Source organism: Caenorhabditis briggsae (assembly GCF_000004555.2).
Source record: "Caenorhabditis briggsae complete genome, chrIV, whole genome shotgun sequence".
NCBI lineage: Eukaryota > Metazoa > Nematoda > Chromadorea > Rhabditida > Rhabditidae > Caenorhabditis > Caenorhabditis briggsae.
The window spans coordinates 9,371,777-9,398,421 of NC_013487.2; the positions used below are offsets into that span (position 1 = coordinate 9,371,777).

Consider the following 26,645-nt stretch of genomic DNA (forward strand, 5'->3'; position numbering starts at 1 on the left):
TGTGTTCTTCCTGTTGATTCATGTCGATTTACGGCGAGTCTCGAAGCGGAGGCCTCTGGAAAACAATGGCAGCTTTGGACAGCGTTTTTCCAGGAAATTACTCTTGGAAATCAACTTTGAACGCGCCATTACAGGTTAGTATCTGTAAACGTCGAAGGATTGAGACGAAATGACACAAGGAGTGAATATAATATAAAATTGGCGCCTTTCATTTTTCGAGAGGTCCATCAAATGAAGATCAAAGCTATTTATCGAAACTCTGGCAACGACAGAAAACTGCAGATTTTTAATCACGAAATTCGGGAATTTCAACTTGGCGGTCAGTACAGTAATCATGCACATCACACTATTTGTTGTGTGCATTTTCCCGTAGTTGTGTTCGCAACAAAAGCGTTTTATTCTCCGACATTGGCCTAAAATCCACATTCACGACATTGAAACCTGTAATAAAAGGATCCTTTCGCCGTCAATTTTGACTTATTTCATCTCGTTTTCTGTAAGAGGTATCAAAAAAGTTAATCGACAAAATATATATGTGAAGTTATGTTGCTCGTTTTGTCAGTCGAACACTTTTCGATTCCCTTTACAAAAAAGAATTGACTCTATGTTGATAGTTAAGGGTATCTTCAATTATTTACAGGTTTCTCGTAAATTTTCATGTTTCTGTTTGGGTAGAAATATCGATTGATACAAGCCTGGTTGCATCATGAACTCTCAAAATTCACACCGAGGATGGTCGCTGTTGAAATACAAGGAAATTAAGCGCAGTGGGCGTGAAGTAGTAAGAAAGAGATTATAAACACACAAGTAATAATTATATTTTGCAGTACAATGATGTGCGGGTGTTGCTTGATGAACCTAAAAGAATTCTTACAGTGTTTCGAGGAATGGAAGAACTTGAACGCATTTATTGTAATATGGAAGTTTCAAAGTTTCCTTGCTTGAAGTAAGTAAATGGCTAATATTAAATAAACATTTGTTTTCAGAATGAAAGGCCCACAGCTTTATGTAATGGTTAACGCCCAGTCTCAAGGTTTCCGGCTGACATTTCGCGATAAAGATAGAAATCAGTTCATGTCAACTATTCGGAGAATTGCATATATTTCCGAAACTCCAGAGAAGAATCATCTGAATAAAACCTTCACGAACACAGGTACTACTTAGTTGCTAACGTCGCCCGGCCACGCGATCGTATCCACACACCAGGGGGCATTTCCCGTATTTTGTTCACGATTAACCCCGATTACTGTACTCTGACAAAAACCACTAGGTTCTGGAGTGAACTCGAACCAACGACAGTTGTTTCAAATTCATCCCTGTTAACCACTAGGCTAATCGGGAGCACGTTAGATGAAGTTTCGATGGTTATTATATACTTCACGTTTTTAAAATTAAAAATTAACTTTTTCTTTTTTTTTCGGAATTTCTGATTGTAAATTCAAATGATTCTTGGGGTAGTTTTTGGAGTTTCCGAAACTGGAAAAACCTCACCAAGTGTTCGGAAAAAAGAAGGGGAAATTGCTTTTTCTGAATAGGTATTTCACCGGGATTTTTTAATACTTTTAAAGGCTAATTTGAAAATAAATAAAAATTATTGGGATAGTTTTTAGGCTATTCTAAACTGGAAAAACATAGCTTTCATGAATTTGTAAGAATATTCCGGAATCGGTTGAGAGACACATGTTCTATGAACATTCAAAAATGTTCTTATAAAATTGGGAATCGAAAACAGAAAACAAACTTCAAGTATTACCAGAAAAAGGAATTTTTTTGCATGGATATTCAGAATTTTCTAGGGACTTTTTCCACATTTTGTAAATGTCTTTTCAAGCTCTAAGCATACTTTTTAACAGCTGAAGTAACTTATAATTTGACTTTCAGATGGCTTTGTTTTTAGGTATACATTAATTTCGGGTTCTAAGCTCACTTTTTAAGGAATGAGCCTACTTTTATTTCCGTAAAACCTGTACTAGAAGAACCGGCCCTTCTATTGTTCCAAGGTACCTCCAGAGGGCCCTTCTACTACAAGGACCGGGGGGGGGGGGGCGCCACCCAAATTTTCGAATGTTGAGCTATTTTTTGGTCGTTATTATAGAGAATGAAAAGGCGGTTCTTTCAAAGCCTGAAAAACAAAAACCTGAAAATTCTGCAAAAATACTAGTGAAAAAAGTACTTTTGTTCCACAAAAATAGGCGAAATTCTCGCTTTTTTCAACGAAAATTTTCAACATTTCTTGTGTTTCTGTTCAAATTTAAGGCGTAGGCCAAAACTCCTTGCCACGAAAAAGGCATTTTAGCCTAAGCCTGAAAAATAAAACAAAAGTCGCAATATTCTGAAAAAATTTTAGTTGAAAAGTAGTGAAATTCCCAAAATCAGCAAATTTTCCACTTTTTCCACTTGGCAGGAGGGGTTTTATTTTCGATTTTTCGGACTTTTTTCTCCCTTCCAAATATCCGATGCCTCGACCGAGGATCGAACTCGGGTCGATCGTTTCACACACCGGCGTGTAAACCAGTGCGCTATTCGATCGACAAAATTTCTAGTTGTTTTTGATATTACTCTCGTCCGAAATCAATGCACGTTGCGGCCGAAAATTTCCTCAAAATCGCATCGCCGGTCGCATAGCGAAAGCAACAAATTGATGCATGCGCCTTCAAATACCGTACCTCGGACGTTTTTTATTTTGGGCCCTACTGTCTATTCAATAAAACGTGGGCGCGCCGCAGGTTGCAAAGTGACACGCCCCTTTATGAAACGCGTTCATTTTTTTTCTTCTCTCACACGTTTCATAAAGGGGCGTGTCACTTGCGGCGCGCCCACGTTCTATTGAATAGACAGTATTTGGCTGTTTTTTTTCTATTTTATAAGAAAAATAAATTGAAGATTTATAAGAATTACACAAAATTAGACAGTAACAAGCAAAAAAATAAGAGAAAAAGGCAGAAATTCAATAAATATTGAGGTACTGTATTAAAGGCGCGTGCAATAATTTGAAAAATACAGTAGTGTTCTCTCTGTGGGAGCTAAGCCCCGCCCACCGTTGTTTTCTCGGCCGCAACGTGCATCTATTTCGGACAAGAGTAATATATAAATAACTTCTTATTATCGTCACGTGAAAATGCGAATAATCGTTTTTCTTTTTCGAAATTTTGATAACGGTGAATAAATTTGATAGTTGTAAATACTTAATGGTTCCTTATATTGGTGGATCTTCTCAGTCAAAAAATCTGAATTTCGTAACTCCAATTCAAGGATTTTCGGAACGGATTTCGAGATTCCAAAAATTCCGAATATTTCGGGAATGAAATTCCGGTTAGAATATTTCCGAAAGAATTTTTCGAAATGAAATTCCGACCGGAATATTTCCGAAGCTTTGTTTTCGAAAATAGAGATTTTTGGACTACGGTATGTCGCGAAAAGATTGCTTGCGGGCAGAATTCCTTCAATTTTTTGCGTTTTCAAAGTCTTTTTGTCTATTTCACAGCTTTTTTGGTGTTCTTATGGTGAAAAAATATAATTTCTACTTTAACATTGGAACTTTCGAGAATTCCGAAATTCCGAACATTTAAAAATCGGAATACCATATTTACTCTAATCTGGGCCGGAAGGCCGCGGCTTTTATTTTTGGGAGCGACAACGCGGCCGTAAAGCCGGCCTCGGCCGGCCGGCCGTGCGGGGCCGAGGGAAACTTTATTCGAAATGAAAAAGGTCACCAGAACATGGAAAATCGGTTAAAAATAGTAATTTTTCAAAAGGGAGTAACTAACATGAAAAAAATTATTTTTGGGACCCATGGGAACAATAGATAGACAATTGAATAGAAGTCATAATTTGTAAATTTTGAATTTTTCCATTCTTTTTCCATCATTCATATTTTCGAAATTACTTGTCAAAACTCTGCTCAAATTCAGAAAGAAAAATTAATGTGTTTGTTGAAAACTCATAGTTCCGTCTTAATTTGTTTGAACGACGGCCGGCCGAGGCCGGGGACGTATCAAAAAAAGTTTTTCAGCGCGGCCGGCCGGCCAAGCCGTGAAGGAGGCCAGCCGCGGCCGGCCGTTTGACAGCCCTGCCTCTAATAGAAGCCCACCTTCTAACAGAAATTTGTGCAGCTTACAAGGGAAGTACCCGAAGTGTCCCCTCGATTTTTGTTAGATATTGGTGGCAAAAAATGTTACTTTCATGGACTAGCACAAAATGGATAATATAAGGTGCCCATAGGCAGGTTGAGCAGAATGGCAAAACTTTTTGTGTTTTTTTCAGAAATAGTGGATCAAGTTCATTCAAAAAAGCATAACTTTGTTCAGAGCAAAGATAAAATTATAAAATAACATGTTTCTTGTAGAACAGATTACAGGCTACAAAAGACATAACTACACCTTTATCTTTGAAAAGAAACTTTCTAGGAAGGGAAATGTCCAAATGGTCCGATAATATGAAATCAAAAAATGCCGATTTTCGAAAAAAAAACCTTCGGGAGACTATGTCTATTCAATTCCTTTCATGTCATAATGCACAACTGTGATTTCAAATGTATAGTGTACCGTTCATTTAAGAGAGATTTTTGAAAAAATAATATTTTTTTAAATCAATTCTTTTTTTAACTCAATTTTTTTTAAACTCAACGAAACTGAACCAATTGAATCTTTCATTCTCAGAGCTTTTATGTTGTATGTGGAAGTTAAGGTGTAGTTATGTTTTTTGTAGACTGTAATCTGTTCTACAAGAAATATGTTAGTTTACAATTTTATCTTTGCTCTGAACAAAGTTATGATTTTTGGATGAATTTGATCCACTATTTCTGAAAAAGTTTCAAAAAAAGTTTTTTTATTTTTTTGCCTATTTTTTACCTGCCTATTGGCACCTTATATTATCTTTTTTGTGCTAGTCCGAGGAAGGGACATTTTTTGCCACCAATATCTAACAAAAATCGAGGGGACACTTCGGGTACTTCCCTTGTCAGTTAGTGCAGTTTGTACAGTGCAGCTCGTTTATTTGGTTATTGCAGTGTTTCTTTCTGTTCATAAAATTTTCTGGAGATTTCTGTTTTTGGTATTTCCCTGAGAAGGAGGTTGAAAAATAGAAGCCCATGGGCTTCAATTAGAGAAAATACGGTATGTTGAAATGCCGATATTCCGAAAATCGAAAAATTCCGAAAATCCGAAATTTTCAAAATCAGAAAATTCCGAGGTTCCGAAATTCCGAAATTTTTAAAATCGGAATTTTCGACATTCCGAAAAATTTCGAAAAAGTCTTCCGAACATCCGAACATAGAAACATATGTTTCAGCCAAAAATGTGAAAAAATTGAATGTAAAAAACTTTTGACACAAAAGTATCACCAGAAGAAAGGAAATATATTCTTCTTTAAAGGTATTCAGGGTATTTTTTGGGATTTTTCATCCTTCCGAAAGTTTATTTTTGGAATTCTGTGTTTTGCTTTTATTGTTTAGCTTATCTTCATTGAAAATTTTGAATTTCAATTTTGATTTTCAATTTATTATTTCCAAAGTAGCATCAAGGGTTTGTTACACATTCAGGGATCTTTGTTTTTAGGTTTCCGCCGGTTGAGGGTGCTGAGCTTATTTCTGTTTAGAATCTTCAACATTTTAACCCGTTTTTGTCTTAGCCTATTTTATGTCGGTGCTTGGCACTAAAGAGTTTTTTCTGAATTGAAATTATAAAATTATACGATAATATACTTCAGGAAGAACTGGGTATCAAAAACCGAAAAAAAAACCCGAAGAATACTATTCAAGTGCTGAAAATACTATTGAGGGCTGGGTGTTTCACGGGTAATATAAGCTCGGGGGGTAAATCTTCATATCCTTTTTTCTTTGGAGGGGAATAAATTTGAATCCACTCCATATTGCTTCCGACGAACGACTGCAGATCTACGTTTCTTTTTTTTAATGTCACGTAAAAAATATTTTGGCTATGAAAATCAGCTAATTTTTCAAAAATCCTACATAGTCACGTGATTTGATGAAAAAACCCCCATGCCCCCTTTCGTAGATTTACAGGCGTCTTTTAAGTTGCTATTTTTGTTGTATTTAATACTGATTCGACTTTTGGGGTACTTCCTCTCTATCTTTTGAGGGGAATAAATTCACTATAATTCGCATCATGCGAATACTGTGGATCCACGTTTCTCATTTTTTATTGGCTCTTATTTCTTTGAAATGTCACGGAAAAAACTGTGTGAAACAATTTCCGAAAAAAGCTCAGCGTAAAAAGTGCCCCCTGGTGTGTAGATACGATTAGGTCGCCCGGGGTAGGAAGGCTGGTGACATGAATGCTTTTCTATAAGTGACACTTATAGTTTACTTATTAAGTGTACTTCTGTACGAACTATTTCAGGAAACTGGGGAACTGGTTCTGGAAAAAAGAAAAATGCATTCACTTCATCACAACCGGTGTCGTCATCCGATCGTCCCGTCCCAAGTTCTACACAGAGACCAGCTGCGAGAAATTTAGCCAACTCTCTCCAATCGGATTTTTTCACTAATCGGACAACAACCTCTTCTTTCGCTACTCCTGCAACATTTTATTCGCAGCCGGTTCACAATCCATACTCAAGACCCATCTCGAGCGCCAGTTCTGTCAGTTCCTCGATTAGTTCCGCTTTGAGCTCTCTCAATGACGACTCGCCATTCTTCAACTTTTCTCAGGTTTTAGAAAATTATATGTTCACAATGAAAATGTTATGTTTTCAGAGCTCCCGTTGTTCTTCATACATGTCTTCGCCTAGATCCGATCTAATAAGATCACCATACTCGGGATCTCAAGTTTCGGATGGATCGTCATATGCGAATTTGGTCAGTCATTCTCAAGGGAATTCGTCTCAGCATTCGTCAGATCCGTTCACACAATTCTCTCCACCTGTTACAACATATAACAAGTGCGTTCAAACGGACGGAAGTATGATTGATAACCTCGCAAAAGATCCAATTTTTATTGGAAAGTTTTTGGAGAGAATGGTGAAGAGTTCGAAGCACGTTAATTTAGTTAGAGCTATGAGAGAACAGATTCGAAAGCTACCACCAGGAAAACTTGCGGATTTCAGCGAGGTAATTATATTTATTGATTGCAAATTTGAATACTCCATTTCAGAAGACTAAACAAACAAGTTCCAAAGATTCAGCTCTCAGTTCTAGCATCCAGCCATCTATGCATCATGAAAAATCAGATCTGGAATATGACGTCTTCGAGAATGCGTGAAAATTACATAATCACAAAACAAATTCTATTGTCATCATGTAACATTTATCTCATGTGTTTTGATAATTTTTTCTTTGTTTTCTAATAAATATGTTACGAAATTCGAGTGATTCATTGTCAGATGATTGCCCTGCTAGCCGCAAAATTCTGAAAGTTTCACGTCATCAGTGACTGTCTGAGGGTCACCAGAGCTACGTAAGTGCTGGCTTTGCTGGACATTCCTTTACAATTCGAGATCCTAATTCACCATTTCGATTCGAATGATGGAGGTTGAAAAGGACGATAAAAAGAGAGAATCGAGTATAATCGATCATGTCATCTCATGGATTTGTAAGAGGAAATTAAGTAAACCGCTTTTCTAGAATATATTTTATTTTGTAGTATTTATCTATGCCGGTATTGTAACTTCATTCATCTCTCCCATCGTTCTCATCTGTCTTTTCTACTCGGCTTCTTTTTTGCTTATCAGTACCGAATGTCGGAAAATCGTGATGAGAATTCTAGCTCGTGCTTCAAATCTTCAATTTATCACTTGTGTCAGAATGGCTGGGATCAAAGGTACAGTATTATTCTGGTGCGAAAAAAATCGGATATGTGGAAGAGAAACGCAACTACTGTAATCTGAAAATATGATCATTTTCCGGATTTTTTTTCTCGATTTTTTTCAAAAAAATCGAGAAAAAAAAACGTTACGGTAGTTGTAAAAAAATGTTACGGTAGTTGTGGGACCTCTAGCCACGGCCACCGGCATTTCTCTTCCACAGTTCTACAGTTCTGATTTTTCGTACCAGAATAATAGAGTTTCTATTACTTTCCAAATCCCCATCTATTTCTAGTGATGATGTCCGGAGAGAATCTGGATCGTCTTGCCGATTGTCGTGCTCTGATGCTTCCAAACCATCTCAGTCTCTTCGATCATTTCATCTTCATGGCGGCTGCAGATTCATTTGGAATTAATGCAGTTGGACGGTGGATATTCGTCATTTACAATATGTGGATCTACACTCCACTTGGATGGTTGTGGAGTAGTTATGGAAACTATTTTATTGATTCTGTACCCATTCACAAACGAGAAGAGACGCTCAGTCATTTACGGTGAGCTCTGGTATCCACTGACACCGATCAATTTCATCCTTTCAGACGACATTTTGATCGTATCTACCATGAAGTTGATCTTCGATGGGTGTGTCTGTATCCAGAAGGTTCTCGTCTTTTCTTGATTCAAAAAAGAAATGCAGATTACGAGAAGAAAAAGAATCTTCCTGCCCTCCAACATTGCGCCTATCCACGACTTGGTGCTGCACTGAGTGCTATCAAAGTTCTAGGACCTGACCCAGCTGATTCATCAAAAGCGAACAATGGAAGAGGACCTCCACTGAAGTATTTGGTTGACGTCACACTTGGATATCCAGATGGAATCATTCTTCCAACTCACGAAGCATTCCTTTCTGCATGGTTGAACGGAGGTGGCAAGCCGTATGCAATTCACTATGAAACATTTGAGATGGATCCCAAATGGAGTGATGAAGAGGAACTTCGCAAATTCCTTTTTGATCGCTACCAGAAGAAAGACAAACTTCTGGACTCCTATTACAAAACTGGAAGTTTTGCTCCAGATGCCAAAGAGGCCCCACTCCCTTCCTACATGATTCTCATTGGATTCCAAATTCTACAACTGACTATTTTTGCTTTCGTCACCAAATTCTTTTTGTCTTTCATTTTCTAGGTCACATTAAATTGAATCCCAAATACGAATGAACATTTCTTATTGCAAAATTGCTAAAATAAATATTGCGTTGTCGTTAAAAAAATGAGGCGCAAACTAATCTTTATTGCAATTGGACGGATTACCCTTGAGCGAACAAACTACAAAAAGATCGATGTAAATGAGAATTTGTGTTTAACTGAAAGGAGTTGAAATTTGAAATTTACAAAAAAAGAACAAAGAAATGAGTTATTTTCTTTTCACATGCTCGTCTCCCGATACGGTTTGTGTCCGTCAGAAGACGTCGATGGAGTGTCATCATCTCCGATCATTGATGAGGAAGCTTCTGATTCTGCTGCTGAACTCTTTCTGTCTGCATCAATCTTCTTCCACTCTCCAGCCAAACGACGTCTTGAATTAGATTTTCATATTGTTTTTAGAATACCCTAAAACCTGTAATAGAAGGGACCTCTTACTTTTTACTTTCAGCCAACTTTTCTCGGTTCCTGTGAAAGAAATCCAATCAACTGGTAAATTGTTTATCATAAAGTCCCCACTATTTTATCAGTTGACACATTTATGATATCTTTTGTAGGAACCAAGATAATTGAGCTCAAAGAGAGCAATGTGGGCCCTTCTATTAGAGGTTTTGCGGTATCGTAGATGAACATGCAGAAGCAGCGAGTGATGTTCGTGCATAAGTGCTATAAATGCTTAATACGCTCTACTGATAACTGAGGGATTTTGTGTGCCACGTCACGGAGAAGAGAAGAAGAAGAAGAAGCAAAACGAAAACATCAAAACGATGTAATAACCTACTCATTGTCATCGTACCAGAAACATTCGAACTGATCGATAAAGTTTAGAATTTTCGATCTGTTAGATTAACCCGGTTATAGCAATTGAATCGAATCAGAGAATCAGTCAACCACTTACCTCAAGTCTTCATTATACATTGTTTTTGAGAGCTCTCCTTTTATGATATGAGCCTCGTCTCTCATCAATTGTTTCTCTTTTTTGATTTCTTCCAATAGCTTTTTGATGGTTTCCATGTTTTCTTCGTCATTGTCCATTCTCATAATGTCCTAAAAATTGAACTTCGATTGATAGAAAAGGTTGTTGTGCTATTATACTTGTATAAAAAGATGGAGCTGTGGAAGAGGAAACCTTGTGGGCGTGGCCAACGGTTCCCGTAGCGAAAACCACCGTAACCGAAAATTTTAGGTCTTTTTCTATGATTACTATTGCTTATCGACACTTTTTGTGTTGAAATCCTCCAAACAAGTGTAACATTTTTCTAAATCTAAAAAATGGCAAAAAAAGTAAAACATATTTGCTAACTACGGTAGTTCAGCCGTTGCCGCGCCCAACAGATTTTCTCTTCCAGAGCTCTGGATTTCGTACACCAGCATAATAAATTGTCAAGTGTTCGGAATTGAAGTTTTGAGCAATACAATTCATATATCGAAAATCAAAATTTCAGATCATTAACCTAAAACGTACCTCCAACTCGTTGACTTTTTTTCTCAACGAATGTGTCATTTTCCTTAAATGATCATATCGCTTGTCGAGGTACGAAAGTCGCTCTTGGAACTGAAATTCAGGAAATTGGTATGGTTTTTTTTCTCGAAATTAGCTTGTTCTAGTCCTACAGTGAACTCAATCAAACTCCTTGCAGTTCGCATATTACCTGCTGAGTGCTAACACGAATATTTGCTTTACAAAATGATGGTTTTCCGCGTATCAATGCATGAATTTCATTGTCTTCAGTGGGAGCGTATTGAACGACTTCATGTTGATAGGACATACTTGAAAACTGACGAGAGAAACAAAATAAAATGAAGAAGAGCACAAAAAAGAAGAAGGAACAATTGAATCGAGAAGTAACGAACATGATGTTTTGGTCATTCAATTGTAGAGCAGAATAGAGAGAAAAAATGAGAAATTTAGGCGAAAAGGTATCAAAGGTTCAGGAAAGAAACTTCCGTAACTGGCTGTCTTACAACCCCCATACTGGAATACTATCAAGGCTGAAACACCAATATTGCAAAAAATCTATAAATCCCTAAACAGCCTTTCAAAATTTTCAGATAACAAAATTAAGCAAGAATGGTCCAGAAATTTTGAGAGGAATTTTTTACAAATGAAGTTCAATTCTGAACAATTATGTCTTCACCAGCATATCTATGCCTCTCCGAGGCTGAACCTCCTGGCCTCCGCCTACAGTACCCTTATAGTCTTATGAAGGGGGTTTGTCACTATTGTTCAGAGCCTATTTTTTATGGTCTAAACAGTATAAAGTTTAGAAATTCAGAGTTACAGGAATTCCTAATTCGGAAACTCAGAATTTCGGTGATTTTGGAATTTAACATAATATTATCATAAGTTAAGTCTTTCCGAATTTTGAGAATTTTAATTAATTTCGAAAGTGTATTCGAAATTCAATAACTTTGAGTTTGAAATTCAGAAATGCTTTTCAATTTTTCAAAATTCCGAAATTTTGAAACTTGGATTGTCGGATATCAGAAAATTCAGAATTTAGGAGTTGAAAAATTAAGAAAGTCCAAATGATTGAGACAAATGAGAGAAATTGAAATTCGAAATTTCAGAAATTCGTTTTACTTAATATTTGAAATAAATAGAATAAAACAGATGTCCTTTAAACATGAAAGTTGAAAATTCGGAAATCAGCTCAACTGATTTATGCGAAAAAGAAGGAGGCAAAGAGCAGACAAAAATAGAGAGAAAACCCGGGTTGTGTCCCAATTTGTTTCTTTTCAAGTTTTTTCTCCTTATTTTTTTCTTTGTCGCCATGTTTTGATGTATCATGTTTTTGCATTCTCCATTCTTTTTTCGCTGTTTTTTTTAAAGAATCAACACAGAGAAACACAGGAAACAATTTTTGGGAAAAAGACAAGGAAGGTGAATCGAAAATGAAACTGATTCTGTCAAAAAATGTGTGAAATCGGAGAGAAATGGAATCCTCCCAGACATTTGTTTGTTCCAGAAGAGATTAGCCATTTCGTGTAAACTTTCAGAAATAGATGTATGTTTTCTGAAAAATATGAAGGCACGAAGCAAAGAAGAAGAAGAAGAAGGACCAAAAATGAAAGAAAATGAGAAAATGGGTGGTAACGTGAGTAGGGGTTTAGAAAGTTGATGAAGTGAACTGTCCTCAGAAGACTTGAACAATGTCTGAAGACAAAGATCTGCTGATCACTGTACTTTGACTCAAAAGAGTTCCTTCGTCTAACTGGGCTATGAAAGATACAAACTTGCTCTCAAAACCCTAGTAGATAAAGAAAGCCATACAGTAGGAAATCTAGACATCTTCTTCTTCTTCTTATTCATCCGAACCGACCCGCCTACCACTGAATGAAAGTGAATACCAAAAAAAATAGCTTAAGAAATCTCATTGAGTCTGACGACGCCGTCGTTGTGTTCAACGAGCACATCCGCTGTCGATGTGTGATTAGCATACGCGTGGCAGAATGCCTTTTCTTTCTCCTAGAACAGTATGTCACATACCACTCCCAGGGGCTCAATTCCTCATTCTCCGCTATTTTTCTGCTCAAAAGAATGTCAACCAAAAATAACGGGCGGTGTCGGTGAAGAAAAAAAAAACATAACAATGACAAACATGAGCATTTACTGTGATGGAAGATTCCCTCTGTAATCTAACACTTCCGTTCTGTCTTCTCAAATAAAAATTACCACTGTAGTGTTTTCAAGGTTTTAGATTTCCGTCAACTGACAAACAAAAATTATAAAAAAGCATAGGTCCCACCGAGATTTGAACTCGGGTCGCAGGATTCAGAGTCCTGAGTGCTAACCGCTACACCATGGAACCAACGGAAACCTAGCCTACTTTTATGTTTACCCACTCGGTGGGGTAGCGTAGCAGCCGGTTCTGGCCGGTCGCGTGCTATTGAAAAAAGAAAAAAAGAACGCCTAAAAACTCTCTTCCCACAAAAAAATCCGAGAATTAAACCTATGAAAATTTGTAGTCTAAACATTCCGAATGTTTACAATGTACGACCCCGATACATTTGTTAATAACATTGAAAAAAAGGCATAGGTTCCACCGAGATTTGAACTCGGGTCGCAGGATTCAAAGTCCTGAGTGCTAACCGCTACACCATGGAACCGACATTTCAATCATGACTCTCGTGCGTATAGGTGGCGGTTGTCTGTGTTGCAGTGGTATGACACAGACAGGAATTAGTGAGGAAAATATGTATCTTGCGAAATGCAGAGGGTTTGATTAGTGAGTTACTTGATTTGGACTGCCATATTTAAGACTCTGTGAATCAAATAGTGGCTTACCTCTGGCATTTTGAATTGGACCTCAATGATTTCTCGAGTTTCACTTTAGGCGTTGTTAGTAGACAGTGTAGTTCATCAGATGGAAGCGTCTGGAAAAAATAATTCATTAGAAAGTGGAATTCGGTTGGAAAAAATCATGAGTTCATGAAGAAAAGGTCTCTATTTTGTTTGCAAGCAGTCGGACGCAAACTGGGATCACCGTCTAAATTTTTGAGGACCCTCTTTCCACAGACGATACATGCCAATGGGGAGAAAAAGAGAGATTAGTCAACAATCATCGTCAGCTGTTCATCTCAATTTAAACGGAGGAAACATGAGAGAAAGCTTGAGCTAGAAAAAGAAAATTATGACACTCTCCGTCATCATTGTTTATGGCCGTAAGGATTGGAAGGACTCGATCAAAGAACATCAGGAGGAGCTAAACCCGAAAGGGCTAATGAGAGGTGGGTGGAAGTGAAACGACTTTCTAATAAGGCAGGATTTGAACCAACAATATTCCCTGGAGGCTTCTCGTACCTACCGTAAAACCTGGATTAGAAGAGTTCTTTTAATAGAAGCGTGTTCAGGTGATTCAGGTGATTCGCGAACAATCCGTTACGGATTCTCCGCCATTCGCGCGCGGATGAAATAGGAATCGTATACGGACCGTACGCGAATCCGTAACGGATCCGTTTCCGACTCATTCTTTGAAAACCCCCGCCGCTCCTTTTTTCAGTTTCTCTTAATTTTTGCTGAGTTTTCATGATAGTTGTAGACTTAGTATTCGGAACTTTATTAAGAAAAAATATAAGAAACAACAATCAAACGTACAAGAAAGTTCGAGAAACTATGAAAATCCTTTTTTTTTGTTGAACGACCAACCGGAACCAGAGCAATCTGAAAAAAAAGCGGGAAATTTTCCGAAAATGCAGCATACTGTTTACCTATTAGTTATATTTTTTGTTTTCCGGGTTTTGAAAATTGTCTCATTTCCAACGTTTTAGTCGGTAGATGTTTAGTAGATGCCCATCGCTGAAAATTTGAAAAGTCACTATTTCGAAAACTAATGTGGTTTGCACTTACCTTAAGCTAGCAACTTGCTTTCTGCAAAAGTGAGCATCAAAACAATATTTTTTGTTCCTTTTGCTCACGGAGAGGTTAAGTGATACCTATAACAAACCCTATGTTTCGAAGAATTACCTTTGTGTTACAAACCTTTTTTCATCGTAGAATCGCCTTTCGAAAATTTTGATAGACAGAAATCGGCACAATTGCCGAGAAAAGTTGGAAAAAACGGCAAAAATAGATTAAAAATACAAAAAAAAGATGCAAAAATATGATGGAAGAGTTAAGAGAAAGCTAGTCCCTCACAACTCGGCCATCCGGAACGGATCCGTTCGCGAATGGGCATGGGAGCTATCTCTCGACCTCCAGCTGCATCCGTATCCGGTCCGTTCGCAAACTCCGTATCCTGTCCGATTGCGAATGTTGAAAAAACGGATCCGTTCGCGAACTCAGTTTCGCGAAACTGCCCGTAACGGACCCGTTACGGATAGAAAACCTAGTGGACACCGAAACGGATCCGTTCGCATTTTACCTCTGCAGAGAGAGGCTTGGAAAAATATAAGTGTCCTCAATCAAAAAGCGTTGTTCGAATGGAAAAACTTCTGTACTTTTTCAGTGAAAGTATTCCGGAAATTCCACATATTCACAGAAAATTGTTGAAACACTGCTTTTTGCTCAAAAACTTGCTCAAGTTTAGTGAAATTAATTGATTTTCATGAATTTTGAACAAGAATTCACCTAATTTGTAAATTTTCGGAAAAAAATTTATGGAAAAATACAAGAGAACCCTCTTATTGAAGCGAACTCCGGGGGTACCTTGGATCCATAGAAGGACCGGCCCTTCTAATACAGGTTTTACGGTATACCAGGTTTGGAACTCCATCCCCATTGTAATTATGAGAGATACCGTAAAACCTGTAATAGAAGGACCGGAAACTGTAAAGTTTGAGCTGACGAACGAACAATTTAGCAGTAGACAACTTTTTTATATCTTTGACGGGAACCGAGATAAATTAACTAAAAGTTAAAAGTTAAAGCGTCCTTCTATTACAGGTTTACGGGTTCAACAAATGAATGACTGATGTCTTTTGGTCGTTATATTGAAACTGACATTTGTCTAATTAACATCCCAATCAGTTTGAAAATTAGCAATTTTTCTGCAACTGTTACAGTAACCAAGAGAAGGACTAAAGTAGGGAAAGTGGAGGGCTGATATAAGAAGAAATACAGTGCCTGACAATTTAAATACCAACAATAGAAATGCAGAAGTTCAAGAAGAAGAGGGTGGTAACAAAATCTTTGAATTTTGAAACATCCTAAAGAAAGAAAATCTAATTTCGTGTGAGAAGAGAGTAGCAGCTCAAGAGTCATTAGAGTGGGAGAATCTTAATGCTCTGAGAGCTCTAATGAGTTGCAGGAGAAGAAGGAGTAGAGAGCTACTAATTTGTTTGTGGGAAGAAGCAGGAATTCGAGATTTGTGTGATTAAAACATCTGGAGAAACCTGGGTGTACGTTAAGATTACACTCTCTGCTTCTTCGCTTTTTTGTGTTTCAATTTTGAAACGTGAAATTTTATCTTCACTATCCGAAAGTGTAATCCGGTGTAAACAAATAAAGCAAAAAAAAGGAATAAAAAAAGAAGAAGAAGATGAGACCTCATAAGAAAAAAAGAAGAAAAATGGAGAAGGCAACGATGGCAACGTGAAAAGAAACAGAAGACAAATAAATTGGAGAGTCGACTAAAAAACAAGAGAAGGTGTGTATAGATGTAGATGCATGCGAGAAAATTCACCATCGCATCGAATTTCATGTCATGTCATCTACATCGGTCTCTTCCGGCGGCGTTTTCTTCTAAAAATGGCTGAAGTGAAAAAGGAAAACTCCAATTATTTGCAAAGTTGTTTGAACCTGTTGTCGGAATTATAAAACTGTCAATGGCATGTGCAGAACATCATTATTCTACTGAATGCGGCAAACACGAATTTACAGTTTTATGACCCCGACAACTAGTTTTTTGCTTAAAAACCTTGAATGCAACTCTGTAGCTCAGTTTTGCAAAAGTTCTCCGTAGGCAGATCCAATTCGCCACTTTTCTAAACTGATTATAATGGAAAAAGCACTGTAGATGAAGATAATGATGATAGAAAAAAGTGAAGTTACCGGAAGTCCTGTATTAGAAGAGCCCCTGTGAGAGACGGGTTTCCTCAAAACTGTGTTGTTTAAAATTGGAAGTTTTCTTACGTTTTAAGAGAAAATCTTCCCGAAATTAGACAAATTCTCATAAATTTGTGGAACAATTATTTTTCGCTTAAAACTTGCTCAATTTTGGAAACATGGAAAAATCCCTCTAATTCTGATACAGGTTTAGCGGCATATAACATCCTAGTGAAACCTCTGAGTGTTCTAGGTTAAAGGTACACTATTTAGTGGATTTGGACCTACAGTAACATAAAGCAAAATTTTCTGAAACTTTCTAACTGCTATGAATACAGTTGTAAACGTGCCAAATAGGGAGGAGGCAGACAAAAACAAGGAAGAGGTTTTCGGTGACAAAGAGAAAAGAAAAGGGATTTCGGAAATTCAAAAATCAAATTTCCGCACCGCCCGCCGTCATGTGGGCCTTTCCGAAAAAAGATAGAGATTTGTCAAAGTTGGTGAAAAAAGCAGCAACGGAGGGCACATGGGAAAATTTATCAACAATATTTGCCTTCCGGGCAAAACCAGAATGAGTTTTGAAAAAAAAACCAAAGAAGAAGAAGACAGATAAGTTTTCAAAATCTTTACTATTAACAATCACCAAATTCTGTCTGTGTGTCCGTTTGTTCCCGGTTCCACGACCCTAGCGAAGTCATTTGAAAGAAGAAAGAAAAAAGTTAAGTAAAATTTAAAATTCTGACTTTCTGAATCCCCTAACTTCTCAAAAAATGAATTTCGGAGATTCTGATTCACGAAATTTGATTATTTTTTTTCGAAAATGCGAAATTTCTAACCATTCCTATGCTTCAAACATTTTGGTTTCACTCTGAAATTCTAAAATTCTGATTCAAAAATTCGGAAAATTGGAAAAACGGGAACTCGAAAATACCGAGATTTGAAACTTCGGGAATTTTAAAGTTTGAAAATCAGAGAATTCAAATGTCCAATGTTTCGGAAATTCAGAAGTATAAAAATTCAGATATTCGGAATATTACGAAATTAAAAAATTTGAAGTTAGAACACTCGAAATTTTGAAAATCCAAAATCTCGAAAGCAAAAAACCAGAAAAACCAAAAACTTAGAAGTTCAAAATATCAGAAAGCCCAAGTTCGGAATTTAGAAAATTCGAAAATTCATAAACTTTGTGAATCAAAAACTCAGAAATGTGTTTTAGAGAAAATTCTGAAAATCTTTTCGTGTTAAAATTTTGGGAATTTGTGAAGTAGAATCTCAGAAAGTCGGAAATACGGAAACTCGAAAATACGAAATTTCAGAAATTATGAGTACTGAAATGAAGTATTTTAATAGAAAAATCTGTGAGTTCTAATCGCAGTTCCGAAAATTCAGGACTCCTGAATTTCGAAACTTCTGAAAAAATTATAAGTTGTCAAATTTCAAGATATTCGGGAATTCAGAAAAATTATTAGTTCTAAAAATTTGGAAATTTTGAACAGTTCGTGTATCAACTAAGACACATTTCTGATCTACATTTCTGATTTATCTGTCCAAGCCCAAACTCAATCGGTTAAGGGTGTTGTAAGCGGGAGCCAGAAGGTTTAGCCCCGAAGGCGCATAAGCAGACTGTCACTCCAGTTTATGAACGTTGACAACACAATCAACTAAAACTTCGTCTTCTGATTCTCTCCGATTCGGAGATTCAAACTTTTTAGTGAAGCCAGGAGATTGTAGCCGCCGACAGGCGGCGGAAATCGACTGGTAAAAAACAATTGAAAATAACAAATATCACCACAAAGATATTTTTGGATTTCCAGAAACGAGAATGAAAAGAGATGTCCGGAAGAGAAGGGATTTCAAGAAATGGAACAAAGGCACTTTTAAATATGAAAAAGAAGAAGGAAGATGCAGTTCTTCGTCACCATCTAAATTGTTTAGGCATTCATAGAATGTCAATTGAATAAACTCTAATTTAATTATTTTCATACTAATGAAAAGGATATTTTGCAGCAGCGCAGCTCTTTTTTAATGTACTCAATAACTTTCTGAGTACGAGCAAAGAGTACGAGTATGAATCATATTTATGATACCATAAAACCTGTAATAGAAGGGCCCCTCACACTTTCAAGTTTAAGTTAGTTTTTTTTTGGCTCCTATGCAAGATATCGAAAATCTTTCAACTAAAAAACACTCAAAGCTAAAACCTAACTACATATAAAGGACACTTCTATTACAAGGTTTACTGTATGTTTAAAGAGGAGTTCGAAATTCGAGCATAAAAATATTTCTTCAAGGAAAAACATAAATACACACAGGGTTCCAAAAGGCTTGGTCGGTCCCTCCAGCGAACGTGAGATTGGGGTTTCTTATTTTTTCTTTTTGTTGGCTGAGTATCAAACGTACAACGATGAGGGAAAACGCGCGCTTAAAAAAAATACGTGAATCAATTCCACGTCCACTTTGAAATAAGTAAATGTCAACTGACCTAAAAGTTATCTGGGGGGGGGGGGCGAATTCCAGCTTGGCCTTTTGGAACCATGTGAGTACAGTAAGACTATCAAGCGAACAAGAGTCACAAAAGTTCGAAAAAGTCTGCCACTCGGAATGCATGCGACAGGCATACCATTCATATGGTTAATAAACGGGGTTACTTTGAATTAAACTACAAACTACAATTTAGAAGCATTGAAGCAATAATCGAAGTTTATCTACTATAGAATATTCCTCCCGGAAACTTTCAAAAAATAAACGCAAAACTCTAAAAAAACCTCGGTGAGATCTTGGTGATCAGCTACAAATTCAATTTCTACTCGTTTTTTTTTCCGTTTCAACCCCCCCCCCCCCTCATTTTCTTTTTTCCTTTCTCAAATTCATACCCCTATTCAGGATATTATATCCTATGAGAGAATCTGTACTCAAAATGACCGTAGCTATATTTTCTCTGCATCACAACTGCTATCAACGACAGATAACGAGCAGCAAAGAGACACAGAAATGTAAGAACAAGTGATAAGTTATCAGTGAATAATTATCAATGGTATCTGTTTATGTTTGTTGGTTCTCTGTGTGTTTCACTGGTATTCTCTACACTTTTTATCAATTCGTTTGAAATTTCAAAAAGTGCTTGTATCCTAAACTCTGCGATCTTTTATCAGTTACTGTAGGTTTGTAGTTTGAAAGGAAACTTGGTGATAGTCTCTTCTGAATCACGTGAATTTCTCGCTCATGTGTTTTCAAGGGCCCGGCCCGATAGGCCCGGTATCAAAAAGCCTGCATTACAATGTCAACTTCTGAGCTTTTAATTAGAGGGCCGGCTATTTATTTTTCCAAGGTTCCTCCGGAGGGTCGTTCTATTATAGGGGCCCTTCAATTAGAGGGCTCCTTCTATTTTTCCGGTCATTTTTCCTTTTTTCCGGTCATTTTTCCTTTTTTCCGGTCATTTTTCCTTTTTTCCGGTCATTTTTTAATTAGAGGGGCCCTTCTATTAAAAGGGCCTTTCTAATAGAGGTTTTACGGTAATTTTTTTGAAGGGTTCGTTTTTTGTCTGATATGATTTCTCTATGCATTCAAAACTTTTGATCAAAATAAAAAAAAATGATTTCACTTGATACCGTGTCCGCCGGGCAGGGCTATCAAAATTGGAAAAAAATCCTGGTCCGGCCCGGTCCGTAACAAGCAAGGCTCGTATTCGAAATGATATAATTCTCGACAGAGATTCCGAAATATTACATCGAATTTTCTTTTTCTAAGTTTTGGAAAAAAAATAGGTTTAAAATGCCATTAAACAATAAAGCCCTAACGAATTTTGATCAGTTCAGATGGTTTCCGAATTTATTTCGAAAACACAATTTTTATAGAGTTTCTTGATTTTTGGTAGATTTGAAAAAATCATCATTCTCGCTACAAAAAGTTCAAATAAAGTGCAATGATGCAGCAATCAACATTTTGCAACATTTTTGCATCAACAAATTAAAGAAAAGATAAGCGAAATGATGGAGCCATTAGAAGTTTGATCGGAGAGAGGGGGCAATGATAACTTTCGAAGCATCGCATCGAAACGATTGGCCATTTTAACTTTTCACATTTCTCGATTCGAATCATAAAACATTATATTGCAAAATGAAACCCAGTTGGGCCTTTTTTGTGTTATTCTTTTGAAATTTTTTTCTAAAAGTACCGTAAAACCTGTATTAGAAAGACCCATATAATAGAAAGACTCCCTTCAAAATGTGCTGTTTGAAATGATAGGCCACCTAAAGGCCACCTCCAATTGAATTAAATTAAGGCCACCTCTAATTGAAGGGCCCCTGTAATAGTAGGTACCTTTGGAGAAAACTTGGAACAATAGAAAGTCCGGTCCTTCTCATACAAGTTTTACGTTATGTATTATATTAACGTTGACCGAAATTACTGGTTCTTCAAATCATATTGCATAATGGAAGGCGGGAGTCCCTATCTATGATAAATTTCCATGACTTACTTGAGTTGATACGATCTAAAAGTTTTTCTAAACCTACTTCTTCCGTTTGCCAGCACTTGAGAATAATGAGATCCTAGACATTCTAGAAAGGCTTTTTCTACTAAAAATCCTGTTGTTTTTTCTATTTGTTCTGACTGGAAACATGTTAAACTCAATCGAATCCTATCTTGACACTCACCAATAAAACCATTTCTCTCCCCAACTCTTCTAGATTTTCAAACGACCCACTTTGAGTTAATTCAGTGAATTCCTTCTTTTTCTCTCTCACTCTCTTGAGTCATTCTACCATTTCTTTTTACATCAGAACACTCATCCCTTCTTCGGGGATTCATTCCTTCCTTTTCTCGTTTTCTTGCTGTCGGATAATGGCTCCGTGCGGGGCCAGAAAAAAGAAGAGGGAGGCTACAAGGATAAAAGGAATTGAGAAGAAAAAAAGGATGAGAAGAGACCGGAAATAGAGTAGGAGGAGCGGATTTATGTGGAGCACATCCGGTTGTTTCCAGTCAAAATAGATACGGATATGTGTATATGTATAGGACAGGGGAAAATCAGAATCTGTGGTAATTATAGAGGAAAAAAGTGGAAATAAATAAGAGGGTAGAACAAAAAGGGTTACTGTAGTTAAGACTCGGGATATAGAAAAACCACAGTATTCATGAAAACATTGTAAAACGGTTTAATGAGATTTTGAATAACCTGGGGGCGGGGATCTTTTTGAGAGTTAGGTGACATTTAAAAAAGGTAAGTTCCTTATTTTTAGATTATTAGTGGTCCTACTTATTCTGTATGCATTTAAGATTTTTTTCAGAATCGCCAGACTGGTATACTTCTAAGAGTTTTAATCGAGATCCACAATACTTACTCTGTTTTTGTATATTATGAAGATTTAGGTTTTTCAAAAATGTTCGTCTCGTTCCTCACTCAGAGTCAGAGCTATATTCTCTATGGACCTCAATATTAATTTCTCTCAAAAATGAAATGGAGCAACTTTAAACCGTTTTTTCAGGTATCCTACAAAATGCCATTTCCACTGCTCATTTGGCTACTTTTTCATCTTCTTCCTCTACCCACTTCAAACTGCTCCAGTATAATATTTTTGAATATGTTCAACTCAAAGAGCCACGCACTAACAATGATGCCACTTGCAGAAAGGTAAGCTGAAGTATGTCACGAGATGGTGACGTGGAAAAAGTATTCTTATGGGAATAAAACGGGACGACAAAAAACTTCGGGAGAAAAAAGGTGTCAAGAATCAACCGGGGAAATGACTGAGCAATGCTTCGAAATTCGTTTCCGCTTCACGCACTCACCCGTGAAATACGATCGGACCAGGACAAAGTAGGTGAAGAAAAAAAGAAAATAAGGAGAAAAAGAAAAGGCGGCAAATTTGAAGTGGTGCATCTCTTCTTTTTGCCCCCGGAAAGAAGTGGAAAGAAGAAAAAAGAAGAGAAGGATGACTGGTGGAAAAAAAGAATGGATGCACCTCAGACGACATTTGAAATGGATGAGATTCTTGAGGTCATTTCTCAAGAGATATAGTCTGAGAAGAAACCAAAAAAACTGAAGTAGAGAGGAAGAAAAAGAATGAGTGATGTGCATTGGGACCGACAATCACAATCAATTGCACCACGAATATGAATGTGTTGGGAGCAAAATGGGCGGAATTGGGTCGACGATGGATGGATGGATATCACGTGTGGACCAGTTAGGTCATGCGATTTTGGGATTTTGAGAGACAAGGAGGATGGGTTCAAACTGAAAACAAGAAACTTCCTATTCGAAGTGTACGCAAGAATACCGTAACATCTGTAATAAAAGGGCCCCCTAACTTTGAACGTTGAGGCAATTTTTTCGATTCCTGCCAAAGATATCCAAACGTCGTCAACTGATAATTATCATAATATCAGAAACATTTTATCAGTCAACACATTTTTGGTATTTTGCATAGGAATTGAGATAATTGAGATCAAACTTGACAGTGTAGGAGCCCTGTATTAGATTGTCTCTCCGGAGGTTCCTTGGAATAATAAAAGGGGCCTTCTAATACAGGTTCTACGGTATACATTTTTTTGAAATTGTGCTAGATTCTAATACTAACTAATCCGCAAAAAGCAGAAGAAAGAGTATAAAATTTCTGAAATCAAGAACTCATCAGAAAAAATAGTATGTTTTCAGCCGTCGTTTTAAATCTTTATATCGTATGGATTCCTAATTCTATAGTGATTTTAACTGGGTGAAAATTTCAAACATTGAAAAAAAACACTTCACTTCGGAGATTATTAATTTAAACCTAATTAAAATAATTTTATCCAAACTAAATATTTTGAAATTGAAATTCGTGTTGAACCTAGAATGCAACAAGTTTTTCAAAGAGCTTCGAACTCTGATCAACTCTTCTCATCTTGCAAAATTGAGAGGATTGGGATAATCGAAAATCTCTGAAACTGTGACATTCTTCTCCCAAATGTCTTTTTTTCGAAAGACTGAGAAGAGAAAGGCCCTCCCATCACAGCAGTAAACGACTCATAAAACGGGTCGAAATCGGTTGGAAGCAAGTGATGCGTTTGGCATTGCAGTCATAGCTCCCGAAAAAATACGAGAAAAGCAGGCTTATAAAAAGTTTGATTGGTTGGGTGTGGTGCTCGTGCGCTCCGTGACTGACGTCAAAAATCTTCGGAATCGCGAGACGTTCCCCTGGGAGAAAAAAGAGAGAGTGTCTTCTTCCAAATCTTCAAATACTTTTTGACACATTGTTTACCACAGAGAACACAGAAATGAGATAGAACACATGTGATTTTTCTAAATTTCAAATTTCAAATTTCCAGATTGTCCGATGATGGCCATGATGTTTCGATGTACACGATCAGTGCAAGCAGGATGAAAATTTCGTCGTTGAAAGTGAAAATTTTGGAGTCTTTGGTAAATAAAATGGAAGGACGGACAGATGATACTGCACCAGATACCAGTGGAGTTAGCAGAATATTTTGGAATTATGAAATGGTTCCGCATTATGGATCTTGGTGCTATGAAATTGCAATGCGTTATCTTGAAGAAGGCAAAGATGGTAGAAAACTGTTGTTCTTGAATATTCTAAACCTATTTTCTCATTTTCAGATCAAATGAATGAAATACTATCCACACCTTACGATCTTGTTATTGTGGATGAAACTTATACATCTCTTCAAGGAGCAATTGCTTTGAAACTAAAAGAAAACCATGGAACTAAAATAATAACATTTGCCACAACAGGTAAGATGAGTGAATATTTTATTTTGCGAGTCAAAATTCTTAGACGACCTTGGAAACTCTTCTTCTGTATCCGCTAGTCTCTGGCTTGTTCTCAACAGCTCCAGTTCTGGCTGGGCATGGGCAGTAGGCGGCATCAGCTCCTGGTTGTCCAGCGGCTCCTTCTGGTCCAGCCTCTCCATCTTGGCCAGCTTGTCCTGGTTGTCCGTCTGGTCCTGGTGGTCCGGCTGGTCCTTGTTGTCCTGGTGCTCCAGCGGCTCCATCTTGTCCGGCGTTTCCTGCTGGTCCTTGTGGTCCTGGGGCTCCTGGAGCTCCTGGCTGTCCTTGTCCACGTTGTCCGTCCTTTCCTGGGGCTCCTGGGGCTCCTGGGGCTCCGTCATTTCCTGGTGCTCCGGCGTCTCCTTGTGGTCCGGCTGGTCCTGGAGCTCCTGGTTGTCCGGCTGGTCCGTCTTGTCCTGGCTGTCCGTCTGGTCCTGGGGCTCCTGGAGCTCCATCTGGTCCAGCTGGTCCTGGCTCTCCGGCTGGGCATTTGATGCATCCGGTTTCTCCTTCATGAGAGATAAGAGAGATTCCGTTAACTCCAGCCTTTCCAGCCTCTCCTGGGTGTCCATCATCTCCTGGTGCTCCTGGTGCTCCTGGTGGTCCTGGTGGTCCAGCTGGGCAGTTGTTTGGCTGAGCTCCACAGTTGCATTGCCCGGCTTGACGCTTTTCACGTCCGAAGATAGCACGGAGGTTGCTCTGGTTATCGAGGGATGGGCGGGTAACTGGGATCATATCTTGCCAGGCGTTGTTAGCGAACATCTAAATATTGATGGTTCGTAAATTGTATCTAGAAAATTTGAAAACGAACCTTGAACTCATCCATATCATCCATGACGTTGTCATACAAGTCATTGATGTCTTTGAAAATAGCACCAACTGTGAAGAGGCAAGCTACGATAGCAAGCCCAGAGAAGATAGAAGCGACAGTAACAACGTATTTGGCACTCATTATGTCAGACAAGATGAGATGACTGATTTCAAAAGTGCCTCGCCTTGCCTTTTATACTCGGATGTGTCGCTTTGTTTGGACTATTGCCAAAAGAAACAGACGCCACCCCTACCGTCACGGGTTAGCAAGTTCTGTTGCGTAATTTGAGGAAGACGGAGGAGAAAAGGTCGAAAAAAGTGGTAGGAGAAGCAGATGAAGAGATGAAAGAAAAAGAAGGTGCGATTGATATCAGATGAAGAGAGGAAGACAGAAAAATGCTGGAAGGTATATGGATTGGATTGTGTAATAAGAGAGGTTGATTGCGTGCTTGGATAAAGATTAGTGGATCAGAAATGGGTTTTGAAGTGGTTTCTAAAAGAAGAAGGGAATAGTTTAGATAACAATTTCTCTGCGGAACAGTGTGGTAGAAGTTAGGAACGTTACGAACGGTATACTTTTATATTTCCTCTAATAGAAACCCACACAAACGTTGAGCTCAATTGTCTCGGTTTCTGTTTGTTGTTTATCATAACAAAGCCAATATTTTATCAGTTGAAAATGTTTTTTGATATCTGTCACAGGAATCGAGATGATTAAGATACGTTCTCTGTAACTTCAGGTCTATTATCCACTGTACAGAAAAATTCAAACTTGTTTTTTCTGGTTAATTTTTCATATATTGCATGTTTATGGACTTCTAAGGTATATGAGATACAGTTTGTCTCGGCTTGTTTCACACCTGCAAAAATATGGTCGTGGGGTGTCTAGGCTGGTGCGCCTACGGCGCGATTTAACCTAGTTTTTTTACTTTTTGGTCGCTTCTTTACTTTTTTAAAGGGTCACGTAAATCTATATTTACTTATCAAGTTTTTTCAAAAGTCGATAGAGTGACACCGGGACAGACGGACGCGTGTAGCGTTTTATATATAAGAAAGATAGTATGCCCCGACTTGTCCCACACCTGCAAAAATATGGTCGTGGGGTGTCTAAAAAATTTTTTTTCAAATGTGAAATAATGATTAGGTTTTATCGTAGAACTTTTTTAGGCACTATTTGGAACATTTTTTGTATTGGCACTATATTTATATTCTTCCATCTTCCCTGAAAAAAATTCAATTTTTTGCAAAAAAGCTATTTTTTGGACCAAAAAATGACCTTCCTGAAAAAATTTCCATTATTTTATAAAATTAAACATGAAATTCCAATTCTACATTAAAAAATACATTAGAAACTGTTTTGAGATAAAGGATAAACCTGAGCCCCCTATGAGTTTTAGGCCAAAATGTACCCAAAAATGAGGTTTCACCATGTGGGGGAGTACACGGCAACAAAAATTCGACCAAAATCGACCCTCTCCGATTTCGTTCAAATTTTCACCAGATGTTATATCTATATTTTTGATGGTTAGTATTCTGGCAAAGTTCCAGAATCCGTGCTCATCGCCTTCGTGCATTTTCAGAAGCACCAAAAAAGCGACAAAAATTGCTTCCAAGTCCATTTTCA

General features: G+C 37.6%; 6 protein-coding genes and 2 non-coding genes across 8 annotated transcripts in view; 4 read left to right on the plus strand and 4 right to left on the minus strand.

Moving 5' to 3' along the window:
* Positions 1 to 706: 706 nt before the first annotated feature.
* On the plus strand, positions 707 to 7,220 carry CBG03330 (the record flags this gene model as incomplete). The annotated part of the gene is made up of 6 exons (XM_002633611.1): positions 707 to 781; positions 828 to 946; positions 987 to 1,153; positions 6,360 to 6,670; positions 6,716 to 7,069; positions 7,113 to 7,220. The coding sequence occupies 6 exons, from the start codon at positions 707 to 709 to the stop codon at positions 7,218 to 7,220; spliced, it is 1,134 nt and encodes a 377-aa protein (XP_002633657.1).
* Positions 7,221 to 7,483: 263 nt separating this feature from the next.
* Positions 7,484 to 8,946, plus strand: Cbr-acl-13 (the record flags this gene model as incomplete). Its single annotated transcript, XM_002633612.1, has 4 exons — positions 7,484 to 7,550; positions 7,602 to 7,778; positions 8,057 to 8,315; positions 8,361 to 8,946. 4 exons carry the CDS (start codon positions 7,484 to 7,486, stop codon positions 8,944 to 8,946), a joined length of 1,089 nt encoding a protein of 362 aa, XP_002633658.1.
* A 239-nt stretch (positions 8,947 to 9,185) lies between these two features.
* CBG03332 lies at positions 9,186 to 10,732 on the minus strand (the record flags this gene model as incomplete). The annotated part of the gene is made up of 4 exons (XM_002633613.1): positions 9,186 to 9,336; positions 9,862 to 10,010; positions 10,429 to 10,518; positions 10,616 to 10,732. The coding sequence occupies 4 exons, from the start codon at positions 10,730 to 10,732 to the stop codon at positions 9,186 to 9,188; spliced, it is 507 nt and encodes a 168-aa protein (XP_002633659.1).
* A 1,971-nt stretch (positions 10,733 to 12,703) lies between these two features.
* CBG28806 lies at positions 12,704 to 12,775 on the minus strand. The gene has a single exon. It is a non-coding gene (tRNA).
* A 226-nt stretch (positions 12,776 to 13,001) lies between these two features.
* CBG28939 lies at positions 13,002 to 13,073 on the minus strand. The gene has a single exon. It is a non-coding gene (tRNA).
* An 8,871-nt stretch (positions 13,074 to 21,944) lies between these two features.
* Positions 21,945 to 24,049, plus strand: CBG26384 (the record flags this gene model as incomplete). The annotated part of the gene is made up of 2 exons (XM_045235702.1): positions 21,945 to 22,078; positions 23,752 to 24,049. The coding sequence occupies 2 exons, from the start codon at positions 21,945 to 21,947 to the stop codon at positions 24,047 to 24,049; spliced, it is 432 nt and encodes a 143-aa protein (XP_045098194.1).
* Positions 24,050 to 24,214: 165 nt separating this feature from the next.
* Cbr-col-130 lies at positions 24,215 to 24,973 on the minus strand (the record flags this gene model as incomplete). Its single annotated transcript, XM_002633614.2, has 1 exon — positions 24,215 to 24,973. The coding sequence occupies one exon, from the start codon at positions 24,971 to 24,973 to the stop codon at positions 24,215 to 24,217; it is 759 nt and encodes a 252-aa protein (XP_002633660.2).
* A 208-nt stretch (positions 24,974 to 25,181) lies between these two features.
* Cbr-ugt-65 overlaps positions 25,182 to 26,645 on the plus strand; it is a gene marked incomplete at both ends in the record, with an annotated part of 4,973 nt that continues 3,509 nt past the window's right edge. Inside the window, one exon of the mRNA XM_045235703.1 lies at positions 25,182 to 25,236. Within this exon, the coding sequence (XP_045092363.1) occupies positions 25,182 to 25,236 (55 nt within the window). The remainder of the gene's footprint in view (positions 25,237 to 26,645) is intronic.